The following is a 15,465-nucleotide window of genomic DNA, read 5'->3' on the forward strand; positions in this document are numbered from 1 at the left end:
CGCACAGTGATATACCCTTGTTGTGATTCTTGGCTGCCCATTTTGGGACCATGGACCCGAGTGAACATGAACTGCAAGTGGCAATGCAGCTTCGGTTCCAAGCATCCTGCTTGACTCAGTCCATATCCAGTATAATCTGACTGCGGACTACAGACAGCTTCAAGCTTTAGAGCTCACATCATGTACCTACGCCCAAAAGGCGCTAGTCCTCGCTCTCGTCTTATGGTCTCATCCCACATCACGTCGCACCCATGTGTTCGCCGCGTCGCAAGTGTCAAAATCCGCGGAGCAGACCCAAATGCTCGGAAACATCTGGTGATAAAGTTCCAGTCATCGTAAATCCCGCGGCCACCGTCGCCCGTCGCGGCCACATAACTACTTGCAGTGGATGTCGTCATTTGCCTTCGGCCTTACTACATCGCAACCTCCCCACGCCCCCCAATGAACAAGTGGGCACGCCGCGCGGGGGTGGGTTCTCAGCGCGGGTAGAAACACTAGTGGACGGGGTCTCAACCACCATCCAATTCCAACCACCACTCAGTTTCAACGGACATGCAGACTTCCAACAGACACACAGACCCTAGGGACAAGCCGCAGTGGAAACGCCGAGTGCTCACGTAGCCGGGGAACGCGCCCGATCCCTGCCCCTTGCTCTGTCACTTCATTAATTTTTCGGCGTTGAGACGTTGCACTCGCCCTCGCGACATCTGGACATGATGGCAAGGGATGGGGGCAGGCGAGAACTGTTCAAGCCAGGTTCATCGGGCAAAGTCCCAAGATTGAGGGACCCTCATTGCGTGCTTCCTGCGCCCGAGAAGTTTTCATTGCCAAGAGGACCAATGTCGACTTATCGAGCCAGCTGAAGCATGGATTGGGTAGAATTAAGCCAAGAAAGCGTCGATTGTGTGATTTTGCCTCTTAGTATCGAGCTGGAGACACGAGTCGGGGACACCGCGGGTGGTGAGCTGCTCTTCGTGGACGTATATATCCAAGGCTAGCCATGCATGTTTTTATGTGAGAGTTCATCGTCCCTCCGGCTCTCCTGAACCAACAGGTCTTTCCACCTTTGCCATCCTGGCGTCTCCCCATTTCCCAGTCCGCCAACAATCTTGTTCGCAGACACAGTTCTTGGGCGATCAATAATGGTCTTTTCGAAGCTCTTCCCAAGCGGCGACAAGTCGGGTGGCGCCGATTCCACCGTCCGCGTCGACCCCGAAGCCAGCGACTCGGAACCTTCCATCATCCACGATGGCGACCTCGCCTACACCAGGGTGAAGGGTGGTAACGGCTCCAAGCCGTCTTATCAGGAGGCCATCGGCGCGCCTGTCGAGGCTGATTCGCCGCTGGGGTACCACGTCAATTGGGTCGCGATCATATTCTTGAACGTTAACATGATGATCGGAACTGGTGTATTCTCTACCCGTAAGTTGGGACGAAATAGATGGACTTCCCCTCCGGAAGATTGCGACGGCACAAACCCTTCTGACGCATTTCACAGCTGCGAGTATTCTCAACAGAACCGGCTCCATTGGTTTGGCTCTGATCTACTGGGTCATCGGCTTCCTCATGGCTTCCGCCGGCTTCAGCGTCTACCTCGAGCTGGCCAGCTACTTCCCCAACCGAAGCGGCTCGGAAGTTGTCTACCTGGAGCAGGCATACCCCCGGCCGAAGCACTTCTTCCCCGTGGCTTTCGCCGTTCAATCGGTGATCTTGTCGTTCAGCAGCAGTAACGCTGTTGGTAAGTGACCTCGATACTGACGTGGACGATGCTAGATTGCTAACTCTCTGCTAGTGTTGTCCAGATACCTCTGGAGAATGGCAGACATCACGCCATCGGAGTGGCAGATGCGCGGCGTTGCGATTGCCGCTTACACGCTCGCCGTCATCTGTGTTCTCGCCCACAACCGATACTCCCTCTGGCTCGTCAACTTCATCGGCGTCCTGAAGCTTCTCACGCTACTCTTGTACGTGTGCCCTAAACCAACCTTGCCCCTCAGCCACGCAGCACTAACATCCCCCAAGCATCAGCATCGCAGGCCTCGTCGTCCTTGGCGGGAACATCAAGCACATCCCCGACCCCAAGGCCAACTTCCGCAACGCTTTCGAGGGCACGACTAGCAACGGCAACGACTTGTCTAATGCCCTCGTCAGCATCATCTTCTCGTACGCCGGCTACTACAACGCCTTCAACATGACCAACGAGATCAAGAACCCGATCCCGACCCTCAAGAAGAACGGCATCATCTCGCTGATGACCGTCGCCATCCTCTACATGCTCTGTAACATTGCCTACTTCGCAGCCGTGCCCAAGGCCGAGTTCGCCGAGGCCAGCGAGATTGCGGCCGCCGTCTTCTTCTCCAAGCTCTTTGGCGGGAGCAAGTCTGCCGCCAACGTCCTGAACTTCCTCGTGCTTCTGAGCGCGTTCGGAAACCTACTGGCTGTGCTGATTGGGTCTTCGCGCATGATCCGCGAGATTGGCCGGTATGTCACCGGCCCTCCACCCGACTGATCCAGGTTGATGCTGACTCCCAACGCAGACAAGGTGTGCTCCCGTTCACCAACTTCTGGGTCTCGACCAAGCCCTTCGGAACCCCCCTGGGCCCATACATGCTCAAGTGGATCATGACCTTCATCATGATTGTCGCGCCCCCGCCGGCGACGCCTTCTCTTTCGGTATGCTCAGCCCTTTGGATATCCCGGTCCAAAACACGTGCAACAGCTGCTAACACGCACACAGTCGTCGACTTGGCCAGCTACCCAAGCGCCATGTTCAACTTCGCCATGACACTAGGTGTCTTTGTCCTGCGCCGCCGCCGCCAACGCTCCGGCATCAGCCGTTCCGAGTTTCGCGCCTGGGACTTCGTCGTTGTCTTTTTCCTCGCCATCCAGGTCTTTGTCTTGGCGATGCCCTGGTGGCCGCCAAAGGGCGGCCCGTACGCCGGCAGCGTTAGCTTCTGGTACGCGACCTACTGCGTCGTCGGCATTGGAATGTGAGTTTCCATCAATCCCTAATATGCCCAGGGTCTATCCCATCTGATTTGAACGATTTGCTCATGTTCTTTTCCAGCATCCTGCTTTGCATTCTGTACTACGTCTTCTGGATGTACCTGCTCCCTCGTTGGTTGGGCTACGAGATCCGCACCGAAATTGTCGACGTCGACTCCAATGGCGCCAACACGCACCGTCTTGTCAGGATACCCAAGGCCGAGGTTGCCCGATGGGACGAGGAGCACGACGAGGCTGGCAATCTCCGACGGAGACGCGTCACAACCGAGCTCGAGTCCAGCAACTCGAACGAAAAGGGGTTTTGAGAGAAGATGATAGGATGAGATGGGGTGGTAGAGAGGATAACTGTATGACTTGAACAAACGCGACAATTGGCGCAACAGGCAGTCCAGTGTCCTGGCTGCGTATTCCGCTCATGGTCATCTCGATCCAAGCAGTTAGGATGGATGCGTAGCAGGGAATGTCCATCCGGCATTTTAACTCTCACGTTTCTGAAATTCAAACACCTACTACTGTACTCAGTATGAAACCGTGTGACGATATCAAACAGCTGTCCACATGTGGAACTCTTACTGAAAGGCTGTAAGCAAGGCCGGAGTCACGAAAAAGCAACACAGGAGGCGACCACGAGAGCAGGAAGAGAGTAAGTATCGATATGCACCATCCGTCAAGTGCACAAGATCGTAGGCTACTGAGCGGCGAAGTAGACTTCAAAAACAGAGCCCCCGTGTGAGTCCAACGCCGGTCCCGATCTGGGATTCCCATACATGACATGCCCATCCACCAATCCCAATGCCCCAAACCGGTATCCGTCCAAAAATGCATCAAAAGTCAAAAGGAGCAAAGATGTCGGTAAACCACCGATTGTCCATTAGATCAAATCCAAACTGTCCCAGCTCCGCTTCGCCGAGGCCAGCCGGCATCAGCCCCCCGGCCCCAAGCACAGCCGGGCCCGCGCCGGCAACACCGACCGCTGCCGGATCTGCCGGATCCGCCGCCTTGGCGAACGGCATCAATGCCACCTCCCACGTGCTCTTCAACCCCTTGATCGTCTTGACGGCCTTGGAGAAGGCGTTGCCCTCCTCAACGTCCTGATTCAAGTCGGCTTCGCCGCAGACCCTCATGAAGCGGTTTCCGATCTCGTCGAGCGTCGCGATGAGGTCAATGGTTGAGCGCACGCTCGCGCGGTCCCAGACGGGGTCCTCGAGCACCGAGAGGCGGTACAGCGCGACCGTGCAGTAGCTCAGCTGCGCAAAGGTGAGGAAGGCGATCGAGAAGTAGCTGGCCGGCGGGAGGGTGAAAAAGTGGTCGAACCAGGCTTTCACGGCGTGGAGGCACCCGTAGAGGATGTCGAGCCGTGCAATGTCGGGGAGGTTGGCGGGGACATAGGCGCCGTTTTTGGAGGCGAGGGCAACCTCCTGGATGGAGAGCTCGGTGCAGTGGAGTTGGGCGATGATGGTGTCTATGGAGAGGCATTGATTAGTCTTGTTGGGGGCGGATGGTGTGAGGATAGAGACGAACCCGTGCTTTGAAGTTCTGGTGGCAGGCTCTGGATGATCCGCTGCAGCTGCGCTTTTAATAGCTTGACGTACATGGCCGCCGGCGGCTTTGAGCCGTCTATTGCGTCCAGTGGCGCGTCGGATCGAAACGACAGCTTGGCGGCCTCGTCCTTTAGCAACTGCATTTTGACAAGGGCGACAAGGCTGCGGTCCGATGAGCTCTCGGGTTGGCTATCGAGGATCTGGAGACACTCGTCCATGTGCGATGTCCAGCGCAGGGGGTCCATCTTCCCCAAGAAACTGGCGATGCTGTGACAAGGTCAGCCGAGGCTGTAAAAGGGATTTTACGCCTGGGATGGGATGCTTACGCTGACGTGACCAGGTAGCAGGCAACAACCGCCCTCCGCTGCTCCATCGTCCGCGGCATCTGCGACTTGACATAGAGGGTCTGGGGGACGACCCCGGTCTTGTCCCTATCGGCCCTCTCCTGGGCGGCCTTCCAGCAGAGAAACGGGTTCAGGCCATCCAACGGGTCACGGGACAGTCCCAAGTCAAACACGAGGCCGATCGCGATCTGGCAGAACAGGCACATGAAGGGCTTGTTCCCGAGCTGGTGGTTCGCCCTGGGCCAAAAAGTCAGTCAACTCTCCTTTCCCAACATCATCGAGACCAAACCAAGGACGCAAACTCACCATCCCAAAATCACCAAGAGCCCGAGGAGGTAATCGATGCTCCTCTCGTTCTCGATGAGCAGCTTCTGGCTCACAACCTGCCGCACCCGCTGCCCCAACGCAAGCTGCTGGCTCGTCACCTTGGCAGCTACCGTCATGATACAAAGCCATAGGAACGGCCTCTCGGCCCTCAGCTCTTGCGCCGTCATTGTAGCCTTGAATGACAAGAAAGGAAAATACTTTAGATTCTGCCCCCGGAACGCCTCGAACAGCGCCTCCGCCTCATCTGGAGACGGCAGCTCGTCTCCGAACCTCGTCCCCTCGGGGCTGTCAGTCTGCGTCGGCGTCGGAAGAGAGTTCCCACGCGCCCGCTCGCTATCCTCCCCGCCCGACGCCGGCCCGAACCCGCCGCGCATGCCGCCCATCTCCGAAAACGACTCCCTCGCGGCCGTCGCTGACGAGGGGATGGGGCCGGGGATGTTGAAATCGGCACCGAGGTCGGCAGGGAGGTTCGGTCGACCCGACTGGCGCAACAATGTGACGAGCCCGTCGAGCTTCTCCTCCAGCTGTGCCGTCCTGCTGGAGGGCGGCTTCTTGGAGCGTTTGCGGATGGGGTTGCTCGGCTGGCACGCCTTGCTGAGCCGGTGGCAGCGCTCGCAGGCCCCACCGACGGGGCGGAGGATGCATTTGCACTTGGCCCGGGAGCAGTTGGTACACGCGCGCCCGTACGGCGCGGCGATGCCTCCGCTGGCGGAATGGGCCGAGCCCGAGTCGTGGGTTTCGACTCCGGTCGGCATCCGGGATTGAGTGGAAAGAGAAGATTATACAAGAAGGGTACCCTCTAATGGGAGCGGGCCGAAGGTCCGGAGTCCCCGGTTCCGCGGGCGGACCTGACTCCTGCTGTACGTATGATCGTGAGGTGTGCAGTACACCAAGGTTCCAGGGGGGGCGCGAAGGAGTCGGGCCGCCAAGCTTTCTGGCTGCAGCCTCCAAACTCTGGTTATCGCAAGCCGGGCTTCAGATCTCAATTCTGTTCACAAAAGCCGTTTAGCAACAGTGGGAGACTGGAAGTCAATGTGTGATGGAATGACAGAAAGCAGAACGAGACAATCGAAACCCGCCGGGTTTGGCTTAGGGGTGGGCGATCTCAAGGACCCTGGCGCATATGTACGTAAATAGTCGGAGTTGGAAGACTAAGAATTCAAATCCCGCCCGTCCGCTGCTGACATCTGTTTACTGGCCCGGGGCTGTGGCTTGCATGTGGTGCACGGACATAAACCCGGAAACGGCATTGCATTATGGCCCGAATGCCGGTCAGGGCATCCGCTTGAACAGTGAGTTGCGGCTCCTCACTCTGGCCTCATACACAGGGCATTGACTGGAGAAAAGGGATGAGAATTGAGATGAAGAAGCGGACTGGCTTCGACGTCCCTCTTTTCCTTAGCCCCGAGATTGGCAAGCCTCAATTGTCAAACGTTGGAGAAATATCTCGCCATGCTACGAATAATGTCACGGGCAGCCTCCTATTTATTGCGTGTCACTGTCAACCACAATCGCCCAATGCGTATGAAGCATCATGTGCCACGGGTATTCGATTGAAAAGCTATCAAGCAACGAGTCCAAAACGCCATCCCGTGCTGCCATGACTGGGTGCAGCGTAACCTCGAGGAAAGCAATGCCAGGTCATTGATGTTGCCCCGATCGCAGAAAAAAAACACAACCGCCAACGTCTCCGTAGAGCCCAGCCGAAGCCATTCATCGACTCGATCTCCCAACGCCAAAATGAATCTCATTACCCTTGCACAGACCATTCACTTCTGGAGGGGAAAGCATTGGAGGGACCCCTCCAGACGATGTCCACTAATCCACGTATATCACCACCCCATCACCATTCCTCTCCCCATGAATCAAAGCAAATTGATTCCCACTCAAGAGGCGGTGTCGAAAGACAGACCGCCCGGTGCAAGATCACGAAGTCAGTCGCAGGGTATTTTAGTCGTACTGTACAATATGCCGGTCCGAAACGGGGTCAAGTCGTAATGTTGATTTGATGAAAGTCTCTCCATCAAGAGGTAAATCTTAATCAAGAGGTGAGTCAAACGCCACCACCCATGAAAGCGGCAAGGTCGTCCAGCTCGAGCAGCTGCCGCTCGAATGCAGAGCACAGCTCACTGGCCGTCATGTCCTGAGGCACAGAAGCGGCCGGCTCTGCAGAAGGAACGCCGTTGGCGTTGGGGGGCTGCGGCAGCATCTCGGTGGACTGCTTGACCTCGGCCTGGGGCTGGGGAGGGGGAGGGCTTGCGGAAGCTGGAGTGCCAACACCACCGGAGCCACCGTTGATAGTGGTCACACCGGGACGGCGAGGTTGGGGGGCAGGAGGCTCGCTGTCGCGGCCACTCTCGCTCACAGAGGCGGTATGGTTGTTGCTGACAGGGCCCTGAGGCGCCGCGGCGTTGGAGGCCTGGTCGTAGTCCATGGCGTCCGGGTTGGTGTCGGGGTTGGAGGCGGCCTCGTCCTTAACGGATGCCTGGTCAGCAGGCGCCGTGGTGGGAGGCACCGAAGTGCCTCCAACGCTGGGGCTGGTGGCACCGGCATCGTTGCCCAGCACTCTATGCATGACAGCGAGATGACGCAGCCACGAGCTGATCAGGGGCCAAGTGTCTACTCCATCTTGCATGAAGTGGAGACCGTCGCGCACGATATGGCCGGCGGTCTCAACGGCGTTGGGAGGAGTTAGGCCCTTGAGAGACAGGTAGGCGACGGTCGCACTGGCCGTGAAGGAAGAGAAGAGCATGAAAATGGGGAAGCAGATGATGCCCTCCTTGTCGAAGCCAGCCTCAAGCGCCGTCAACATGGCGATGGTGCTGTGGCACGAAGTGAAGAGCCGATCAATGATCTCGTGGCACTGGGGCGTGAGACGCCAGCTCTCCAGGTTGAAGCCAGGGGCCGTGACGTACTGCAGGAGACGGCGGCGGTTGATGAAAATGGAGGCGCAGTGGAGCATGCAGTGGAGCATGGCGTAGGTGAAGCCAGAGCCCATGGTGATGTGAAGGTTTATCTGGCCAGGCTTGTCCACGTACTGCATCGAGAGAGAGGTCCGAAGGCGCTCAATCTCCCCCATCAGACCGGAGCAGACATTGTCGTTAAACGTCTCGGTGGTCGTGGTCATCAACATCTGGACAACATCGCGCCAGATGCGTGTAGCCAGGACAATCTGACCAAACTCGCCCACGTCATCAGTGCGAGTGCCAGCGGGCATACGAGAGGGGTCCGCCAGGTTGATGGTCTGAACAAAGACTGCATTGCCAAAGGCAAAGTTCATGTCAGAGCAGGGAAGGGAGACATCAGACGTGTCATTGACAGACAAAGCCGGCTGTCGGCCGGGCGTACTGGTGAGAAGGCAGTCGAGGATGTATAGCAACCAGAGCACACGGCGGAACGACTCGTCCTGCAGGAAGCGGTCGGCGTCGCTGACGGCAGCATGATGGCTGTGAAGGATGCGGTACATCTGGACCATGCGGCTAGCCTGGCCCAGGTAGATGTAGGCACGAACAGCATTGCGGGAACCCCACTCATGGATAATGATCAAGCAGATGGCTTGAATCTCAGCAAGGCTGGGAGTGTCAAGGTTCTGGTTGATGATGCCCATGGCCTTGGCGGCGAAGTGCTCGGCGGCACCGGTCGCGCCGGATTGGCCACCATAGCGCCTAATTAGAGTGGGGGAACTCCTGCAAGGGATCGAGGTTAGCGGTGGTCACCCACTAGATTGCAATGGGGGCGGCATGGGACTGAGTCGGCCGAAAGTCAAACCACGAAATACAGTGGATTACTTTTTCGGCCCAAGTCCGGAAATTTGGGGCTAACTGAGCCGACACGACACTTCCGACCGGAAGGCCGCGCCACCCACAAAAAAATCGGACATTGCGGGGGGAAGTAGTGAAACACGAGGCCAGGGAGTAGATAGGGATCGGGGGTCGGGGAACCCGGTGAGGGGAGAAAGAAGAAGAAAAAAGGATAAAAGTAGAGTACGTACCGAGCAGCGCAGGTGAGCAGTGCGTAGATGAGAGCCGGGTCGAGAGAGGCATTCTTGAGCTGCTGGATGAACGACGGCTTGTGAAAGGCAACACAGGCCGGGTACGTCTTGGAAATGACGCGTTCACATTCTTGGATGAGCTCCGGAGTAAGCCTGGCGGGGGGTTCAAGTCAGCATTCTGCGCACGCGCCTGGAGAGACCGAGAGAGGACCGGCGACTGGCCCGGAAGCAAAGAGTGGGGTGCAGAGTGGAGGATACGGGATTCGATTCGGGAAATGAGGATGGAGATAGCACACGAAATAAAGACTGATTAGAAGGGGACAAGGGATGGGTAGTGCGGCCAGAACGCGGCTCCGAGGCTCAAGCTAGCGGCGGTGGAAGATGCCGTCGGCTCGAGATGAAATGCCGCCTTTGGGGGATCGAGGCAAAGGCAGACGGATCTTGGGAAAGACAAACAAGGGGGTGCGAGAGGGAGTGGACAGAAGCAGAAGGAGAACAAGCGAGGACCGCGTGTCAGATGAGAAGGGGGGCAAGCCACCGCGCCCAGGCCGCATGCAGAAGGGGCCGAGCTCCCTCCCTGGTCGGCGGCGGTGGGCGGCGGCGACACAGCCGAAAGACCAGAATAGCACACCGGCCACACGGCGCGAGGCAGCTCGCTGCCAGACGCGAAAAGTAGTCGCAGCGCGTAAACGACGCGGCGAAAGGGGACGAGGCAGGGAATGGGACATGGTGATGGGCAGACTCGGCTCGGGGACGAGCAACAAAAGACAGGCGGACTTACTTCTCTGGGGTCTGGATGTGGCGAGACGTGGTAGAGGCCGGGTTGGCGGCGCGAACATCGCCGGCCGGGACCGAGGCAGGCAGGTTCTCGCGGGCAGGGCGATGAGCGGCGGTATGGCGGGCGGGCGACTGGCCGTGATGATGAGCCATGGACTCGGAGGGCAGATAGCATTCGTGCATGCCCTTCGCACAGTTCTTGCAGGGAGCGCGACCGTTCTCGTAAACGCACTTGGTCTTGCCCTTGCGGCAGCGCACACAGGCACCGCCGGCTCGAAGGGCGGTAGACCGCACAACGCTGGCGGACATGTTGGGCGAAGTTGTTGGGGGATGCGGCGATGTTGTCGCAGAGATGGGAGGTTCTGACATGCGCCGGCGAGCAGAGATGCGAGGATTCTTTTTTTTTTCCTTGTGTGCGCGAGACCCCGGGGCGCGCGTCGGTGTCGGTGATGGGACGCGACGCGATCAGGTTTGCCTGGGTGAAGGTGGTTTTGGTGACGACGACGACGACGACGACGACGACGACAACGGTAGAGGTCACGGAGGCGTTCGGCGTCAGGGAGCCGGGGAATTGGGGAGGTGAAGTAGAGGATAGGAAAAAAAGGAGGAAGAGTTCGGGGGTGGAAGGGGAGCGGGAGGAGGAGTGTTTTGTTGAGGGGGTTCCGGAAGAGAAGAGAGTTTTGGGGCCGGGTGACGCAGAGAAAAGAAGACCCGTCGCGCCGAGATTATGGAGAAGGGTGGCTCCAGAAAAAGGCGAGACCCCCAGGCAGGAGCAGGAGGTGAAGCGGGCGGGCGGGCGCGGCGGCGGCGGCGCAAGGTCAGGACGCCTGGGAGGGCAAGAGCGCTGGAGGAAGGGGTGGGGGGAAGGAGAGGTGCGAGGGCCGCCACCCACAACAGCGACGGCGATGGAAAATAAAAACGAGTCGGAGAGAGGCTAGCGTCCTCCGGTACGGCGCCGGAGCAGAACGATGTAAATGGTTTATTTGAAAAGGGAGGTGGCTTCGTCTTTGCTGTGTAATGGAAATGGAGAGAATCGGAGCACACGGTCGGCCGCGATTTCTCGGTGGTGGGCGACAAAATCCGGGCGGTGGTCCTCAGGTTTTCGGTGGTTTGGGAAGGGGCGTGGGGTGGAGGGGTGGGGGGCGTGAGAAGAAGGAAGGCAAAAACGGTACAGTACCTAAGGACAGGTACCTCTGAGGTAGGGCAGGACCCCGGGCGGGACGGCTAGAGTGGGCAAGCGGGGGAAGCAGAACAGAATTTTGCACACTTGGCAGGTGGAAATGCCAGTGAGCGCCGACGGACCTGGACGGGATGGAATTGGAATTAAGGTCAGGCAGGAAGGGAAGACGAGGCCGCCTAGAGGGGGGGGGGAGGAAAGGTGGTCGTTGTGGCCTGTGGCAGTCAGTCTGGCAGCAGACGAAGCAGATGCAGCGACTACGGCACGGCACCAACACGGAACACGGGGACGTCGCACACGGTCGGGCGGTCCTTGCACGTGGCCTCTCTCTGATTTCTGTCTGCATTTTATGGTTATTGTTATTATCGTATTTTTGTGTCTGCTTTTCTCACGCCTGCTGGATCTTCTTTTAGTTTCTTTTGGGGTTTATATGGTTTTTATTCTAATTGGGCCACCCGAATAGATGAACTTAGATGCTGGCTGTGCAAAGGGGGCTGCTGGTGCATTTGTGTGTGTGTGTGTGTGTGTGCTACTGATGGATGAAATGCGGAGGCCGTTGCTCTTTCTGTCTGGCGTCCCCGATGAGACGGACGGATGTCGCCAGATGTCCAACTGCACTCAGGGCTAGGCGCGGGTTGCGGATGCGGGAGCAATCGGCGGACCTTTCTTTGGGGGGAAGAGGGGAATGGGCAAGGAAGGCAGGGGTGAGTTGGAAAAAGAGGCCGGCTGAGTTTCCCCCCAGCTGGGAAGATGGAAGAATATTTCCACGCATGGAACCTCGGAAGGCACTGCGGTAGAGGCGAAAACGAAGGTGAATGGGCGGCCGGCCAAATGAGAAAGAGCATACGAAAGCAAAAAGAGAGGGGGGGTCTAAAAAAAGGGGGGGGGGGGGGCCGGACGACGAGGGCCTGGGGCAGACAGCCAGCTAGTAGCCAGCTAGACGCAGCAGACACGGACGGGCCTGAGGTTCTCTGCTGAGGTTTTACGGGCGGATCGGCTGGTGGTGCCGGAGCTGAGTGAGGAAGGGACGGAGGGCAGAAAGGCAATGGACCCACTCTGCCATGTCTGCCTTCCGCGGACTCCTTCGCGGGGCTCGTTGTATCTGGTACTCGGGCTTCCCGCCATTCCACTGTCTTCGTGCAGGTACCGCCCCCCCCCCCCCCCCCCCCCCCCCCCCCCCCCCCCCCCCCCCCCCCCCCCCCCCCCCCTTTCTCATTCACACCTGCCTTCAGCCCATCTCGTACCTGCCTCAGCGCGTGCGCGCTTGCGTTGCGTGGCACGCTGGGCCTCAACCCGAACCTGCCCAATTCATCATCCAGCCGTACGGATCCCCGCGGCAGGTGCCTGCCTCCGGATCTCATCCAGATATGCAGATGCTGCTGCTGCTGCTGCTGCTACTGCTGCTGCTGCTCGTTGCGCCATTCGACATCGGGGCCAACGAACGACATCAGGTCGAGGTTACTTCACCTACGGGAAACTTGCCAACTTCGCTTTCCTTGCTTCTTTATTTTTTCTCTTTGCTTTCTCTCGGTCGAGTCCATGCAAATGCCTGATCAACCAACCCCCTCGGTCGCGTTTCTGCCCAACTTCCGACTCAACATGGATGGGGGGAAGAAACAACGTAGAAACCACCCCAGCCCGGCTGTGGCCCGAAAGCCAAAACATACAGTACCGTCACAGTGCCTGGCGGCAAACCTCCCCGACACGCCTTGCGTCTCGCATCCGTCCGTCCTCTGCCCACCATAGCCAGCTGATGCGCAACCGATCCCGTTTGCCAGCAGGAGTCACCGTCGTATGGGAAACCTGCCGCTCCGTTCCCTTGGCTCAGGGTGCACTTCGCGAGCTCTCCATAGCATCCTGCCGCCCTTTCCGCATGTTCGAAGAATGCTCCTCGATCGATACGCATCGCAACGCATGTCCTGTCTCCTTGACGTATGTGCAGGTCCAATAAAACCCCTCCGAGCTCGCCATTCGGGCCCGACCGATCCTTCTGCCACTGGTCTGCGACGTCGCCGGGCCTGCCGATTACCTACAGCGCTTTGCGCCTGGGCAGCAAAGAGTCACAACCCCTGCCATGCACGCGGCACGCCGGGTTTTGGCCCACCCAGGACCCCAAGACACTGGGAGGGACGGACAGAGCGATCGGCCGATTTCTACCCTACCTGACGGTCCTGAAAGTCACTGACTTGAGCGACTCGACGGTGCTGGCACACGGGTTGACTGGGTACTGGCCAGCAGCAGCCACATCCCGAGCCAGAGCCAGAGACATACATAGTACGGCTGCCATGACATGGGGGCGTGGACAACAAACGCCGCCGGGCAGGCCTAGAATCGCCGCACCCACCCAGGGTCGTCATCGCAGCAGCGCTCTCTGTCTGTCCTTCCCGAGTTCCTTCTTCTCTCTTCTCCTCTCCCCTCTCCACCACCACCTTGCCCTTCCCCAAATCCTACGGCGCGCCCAAATCCAGCCGGCGGTAACAGGGCCATGCCTACTTGCCGCTTCCCTGGTCCGGGGCAACCAAGACCAGCGCCGCACCAGCCTTCACCGGAAGAGCGCCCACCACCCTTGTCCACAGCAACGCGGCGTACGGCATGGCGCTTCCCATGCCACGCTTCACCCGTGTTTCTGAGGGACTCTACCTACGGCACGGCCTTTACCGACCGAGATCAAGGGGGGCCGGACGCGAGGCAACAGATTGTCACCCGCTGCGCCTGATCGTCCGTCTTCCCATCTGCTTCACCGGCGTTTGTCAGAGGCGTTGTTCGCCATTTCCTCAAGCCGGCGACTAAAGATCAATGCATGCTTAAGTAGTCCATCCCGTCTGCTTTCATCTTGAGCAAGGACAGTGGCTGTCAGCTTGGCTTCCTCCGTCGACATTGGCACAGGTTGGATATTGGCGCCGTTCTCCCCTTCGTCAGCCAGGGTAAGCCGTTGCGACCTTGTCGCTCCCTGCGTATCCTGGCGTACCCCAAGCGGGAGGACGACTGTCTGGGGATTGACGGTTGTCTGCGCATCCCGAGTGCATTGGCGTGGTCTGGATTGCGGAACTGGCATGTTGGATAAATGTCATCTCAGTCGTCTTGCACAAAACAGACACGGCAGAAGCTGCCGCCTCGCCCGGGCCCTCAATGCAACCTGATCCGTCTTCGCTCCGGGGGACACCCACCCTCCCCCTCCCTTGCTCAATTTCAATATGGAGCGACAATCCCGAGAATATTCAGCGCCCATCTCGTTCCGGTGACGCGCCAAATTTCCGTTTAATCAAACTCGACTTGCCCCGGGCCTGGACCTTTGCTTCATCCGCCCGTGCTGAAGCGGACTTGGGCGCGCGCGCCTGATGCCCCACACCGGCCGTTCATCACGATCAACGAGCATGCGAATGACGAGAATGTCGACTGTTTAACGCTTTGTCGCCACGACATGCTTACATCAAGTTTCACGCCAGACTTCACCCATTCGTCGACGAGCGTGCGCGGCTGCTGCTCTGTCACTCTGATGCAGGGCAAATGTGTCACCGGCCTTGGAACAATGATGCCACCGGAGCGGGCAGGCGTCAAAAAGTGGAGACATCGCTATCCATCACGCTGGGCCGCTCGGCTCGCAGCATTCGGAGCAAAGCCCCTACGCACTGTCGCCCTGTTGAATAGGGGACCAATCCGGGTCTGCCGCCTCCCCAAGAACCCGAGTCACCCCCCCCCCCCCCCCCCCCCCCCCCCCCGGCCAACACCAAAGACGCGACGCCTTCTTCTTCAGCGCGGTGGGTGGCGCAACGCTGGAATCACACCGTGTGATGCGCGTTGTCTCCCGTTCCTAAAAACCGTTGGTTCTCAGGTGCGCATGCAAGGCTGCGATCATTGCAAACACACTGCGACACTGCCAGATTGCCAGGTTCCTACGGCCGCACCAGGGTTCGCTACATTCTTCTCATTCGGTCGGGGAAGCGCGTTGCGTCGCACCTATGATGCGGAACGTCTGAACGTTCTCCCGGCGACCGAAGAAAGCCTATTTCAGGTTGCTCGGCAGATCCCCAGTCGGGGCTGGCTGCTGGCCGTGGTCTCTCATTTCGCGCGTTTTGTTCCGGTTTCTTCCTCGGCTGACAAGAATGGCGACCTTGGGTACCGGGTCCTCTTTCGTTCTCTCTGGAGCATCTGGAGCCCCGTTTCTTGGCGATGCGCTTCATTCGTGCGACTTCGGACATGACCTTTGAAGTCCGCTGCCGGCGGGAGCTTGCAAAATGTTTCCTCTCTGCCGCCGTGGCGCTGCCGGCATCTTGGCCAGTGCGGGTGCTTCCTTCACAGCCC

General features: G+C 58.7%; 4 protein-coding genes across 4 annotated transcripts; 1 reads left to right on the forward strand and 3 right to left on the reverse strand.

Annotated features, from left to right (window-relative positions):
* Positions 1-1,142: 1,142 nt before the first annotated feature.
* Positions 1,143-3,311, forward strand: ColSpa_12627 (high-affinity methionine permease; the record flags this gene model as incomplete). Its single annotated transcript, XM_049278839.1, has 6 exons — positions 1,143-1,422; positions 1,499-1,738; positions 1,793-1,964; positions 2,023-2,481; positions 2,538-2,990; positions 3,068-3,311. 6 exons carry the CDS (start codon positions 1,143-1,145, stop codon positions 3,309-3,311), a joined length of 1,848 nt encoding a protein of 615 aa, XP_049134796.1.
* A 519-nt stretch (positions 3,312-3,830) lies between these two features.
* On the reverse strand, positions 3,831-5,973 carry ColSpa_12628 (uncharacterized protein; the record flags this gene model as incomplete). Its single annotated transcript, XM_049278840.1, has 4 exons — positions 3,831-4,468; positions 4,528-4,814; positions 4,874-5,128; positions 5,198-5,973. 4 exons carry the CDS (start codon positions 5,971-5,973, stop codon positions 3,831-3,833), a joined length of 1,956 nt encoding a protein of 651 aa, XP_049134797.1.
* A 1,298-nt stretch (positions 5,974-7,271) lies between these two features.
* Positions 7,272-8,825, reverse strand: ColSpa_12629 (uncharacterized protein; the record flags this gene model as incomplete). Its single annotated transcript, XM_049278841.1, has 1 exon — positions 7,272-8,825. One exon carries the CDS (start codon positions 8,823-8,825, stop codon positions 7,272-7,274), a length of 1,554 nt encoding a protein of 517 aa, XP_049134798.1.
* A 1,161-nt stretch (positions 8,826-9,986) lies between these two features.
* ColSpa_12630 (uncharacterized protein) lies at positions 9,987-10,295 on the reverse strand (the record flags this gene model as incomplete). Its single annotated transcript, XM_049278842.1, has 1 exon — positions 9,987-10,295. One exon carries the CDS (start codon positions 10,293-10,295, stop codon positions 9,987-9,989), a length of 309 nt encoding a protein of 102 aa, XP_049134799.1.
* Between the last annotated feature and the right edge of the window lie 5,170 nt (positions 10,296-15,465).

Source organism: Colletotrichum spaethianum (assembly GCF_022836535.1).
Source record: "Colletotrichum spaethianum MAFF 239500 DNA, contig68, whole genome shotgun sequence".
Lineage (NCBI taxonomy): Eukaryota > Fungi > Ascomycota > Sordariomycetes > Glomerellales > Glomerellaceae > Colletotrichum > Colletotrichum spaethianum.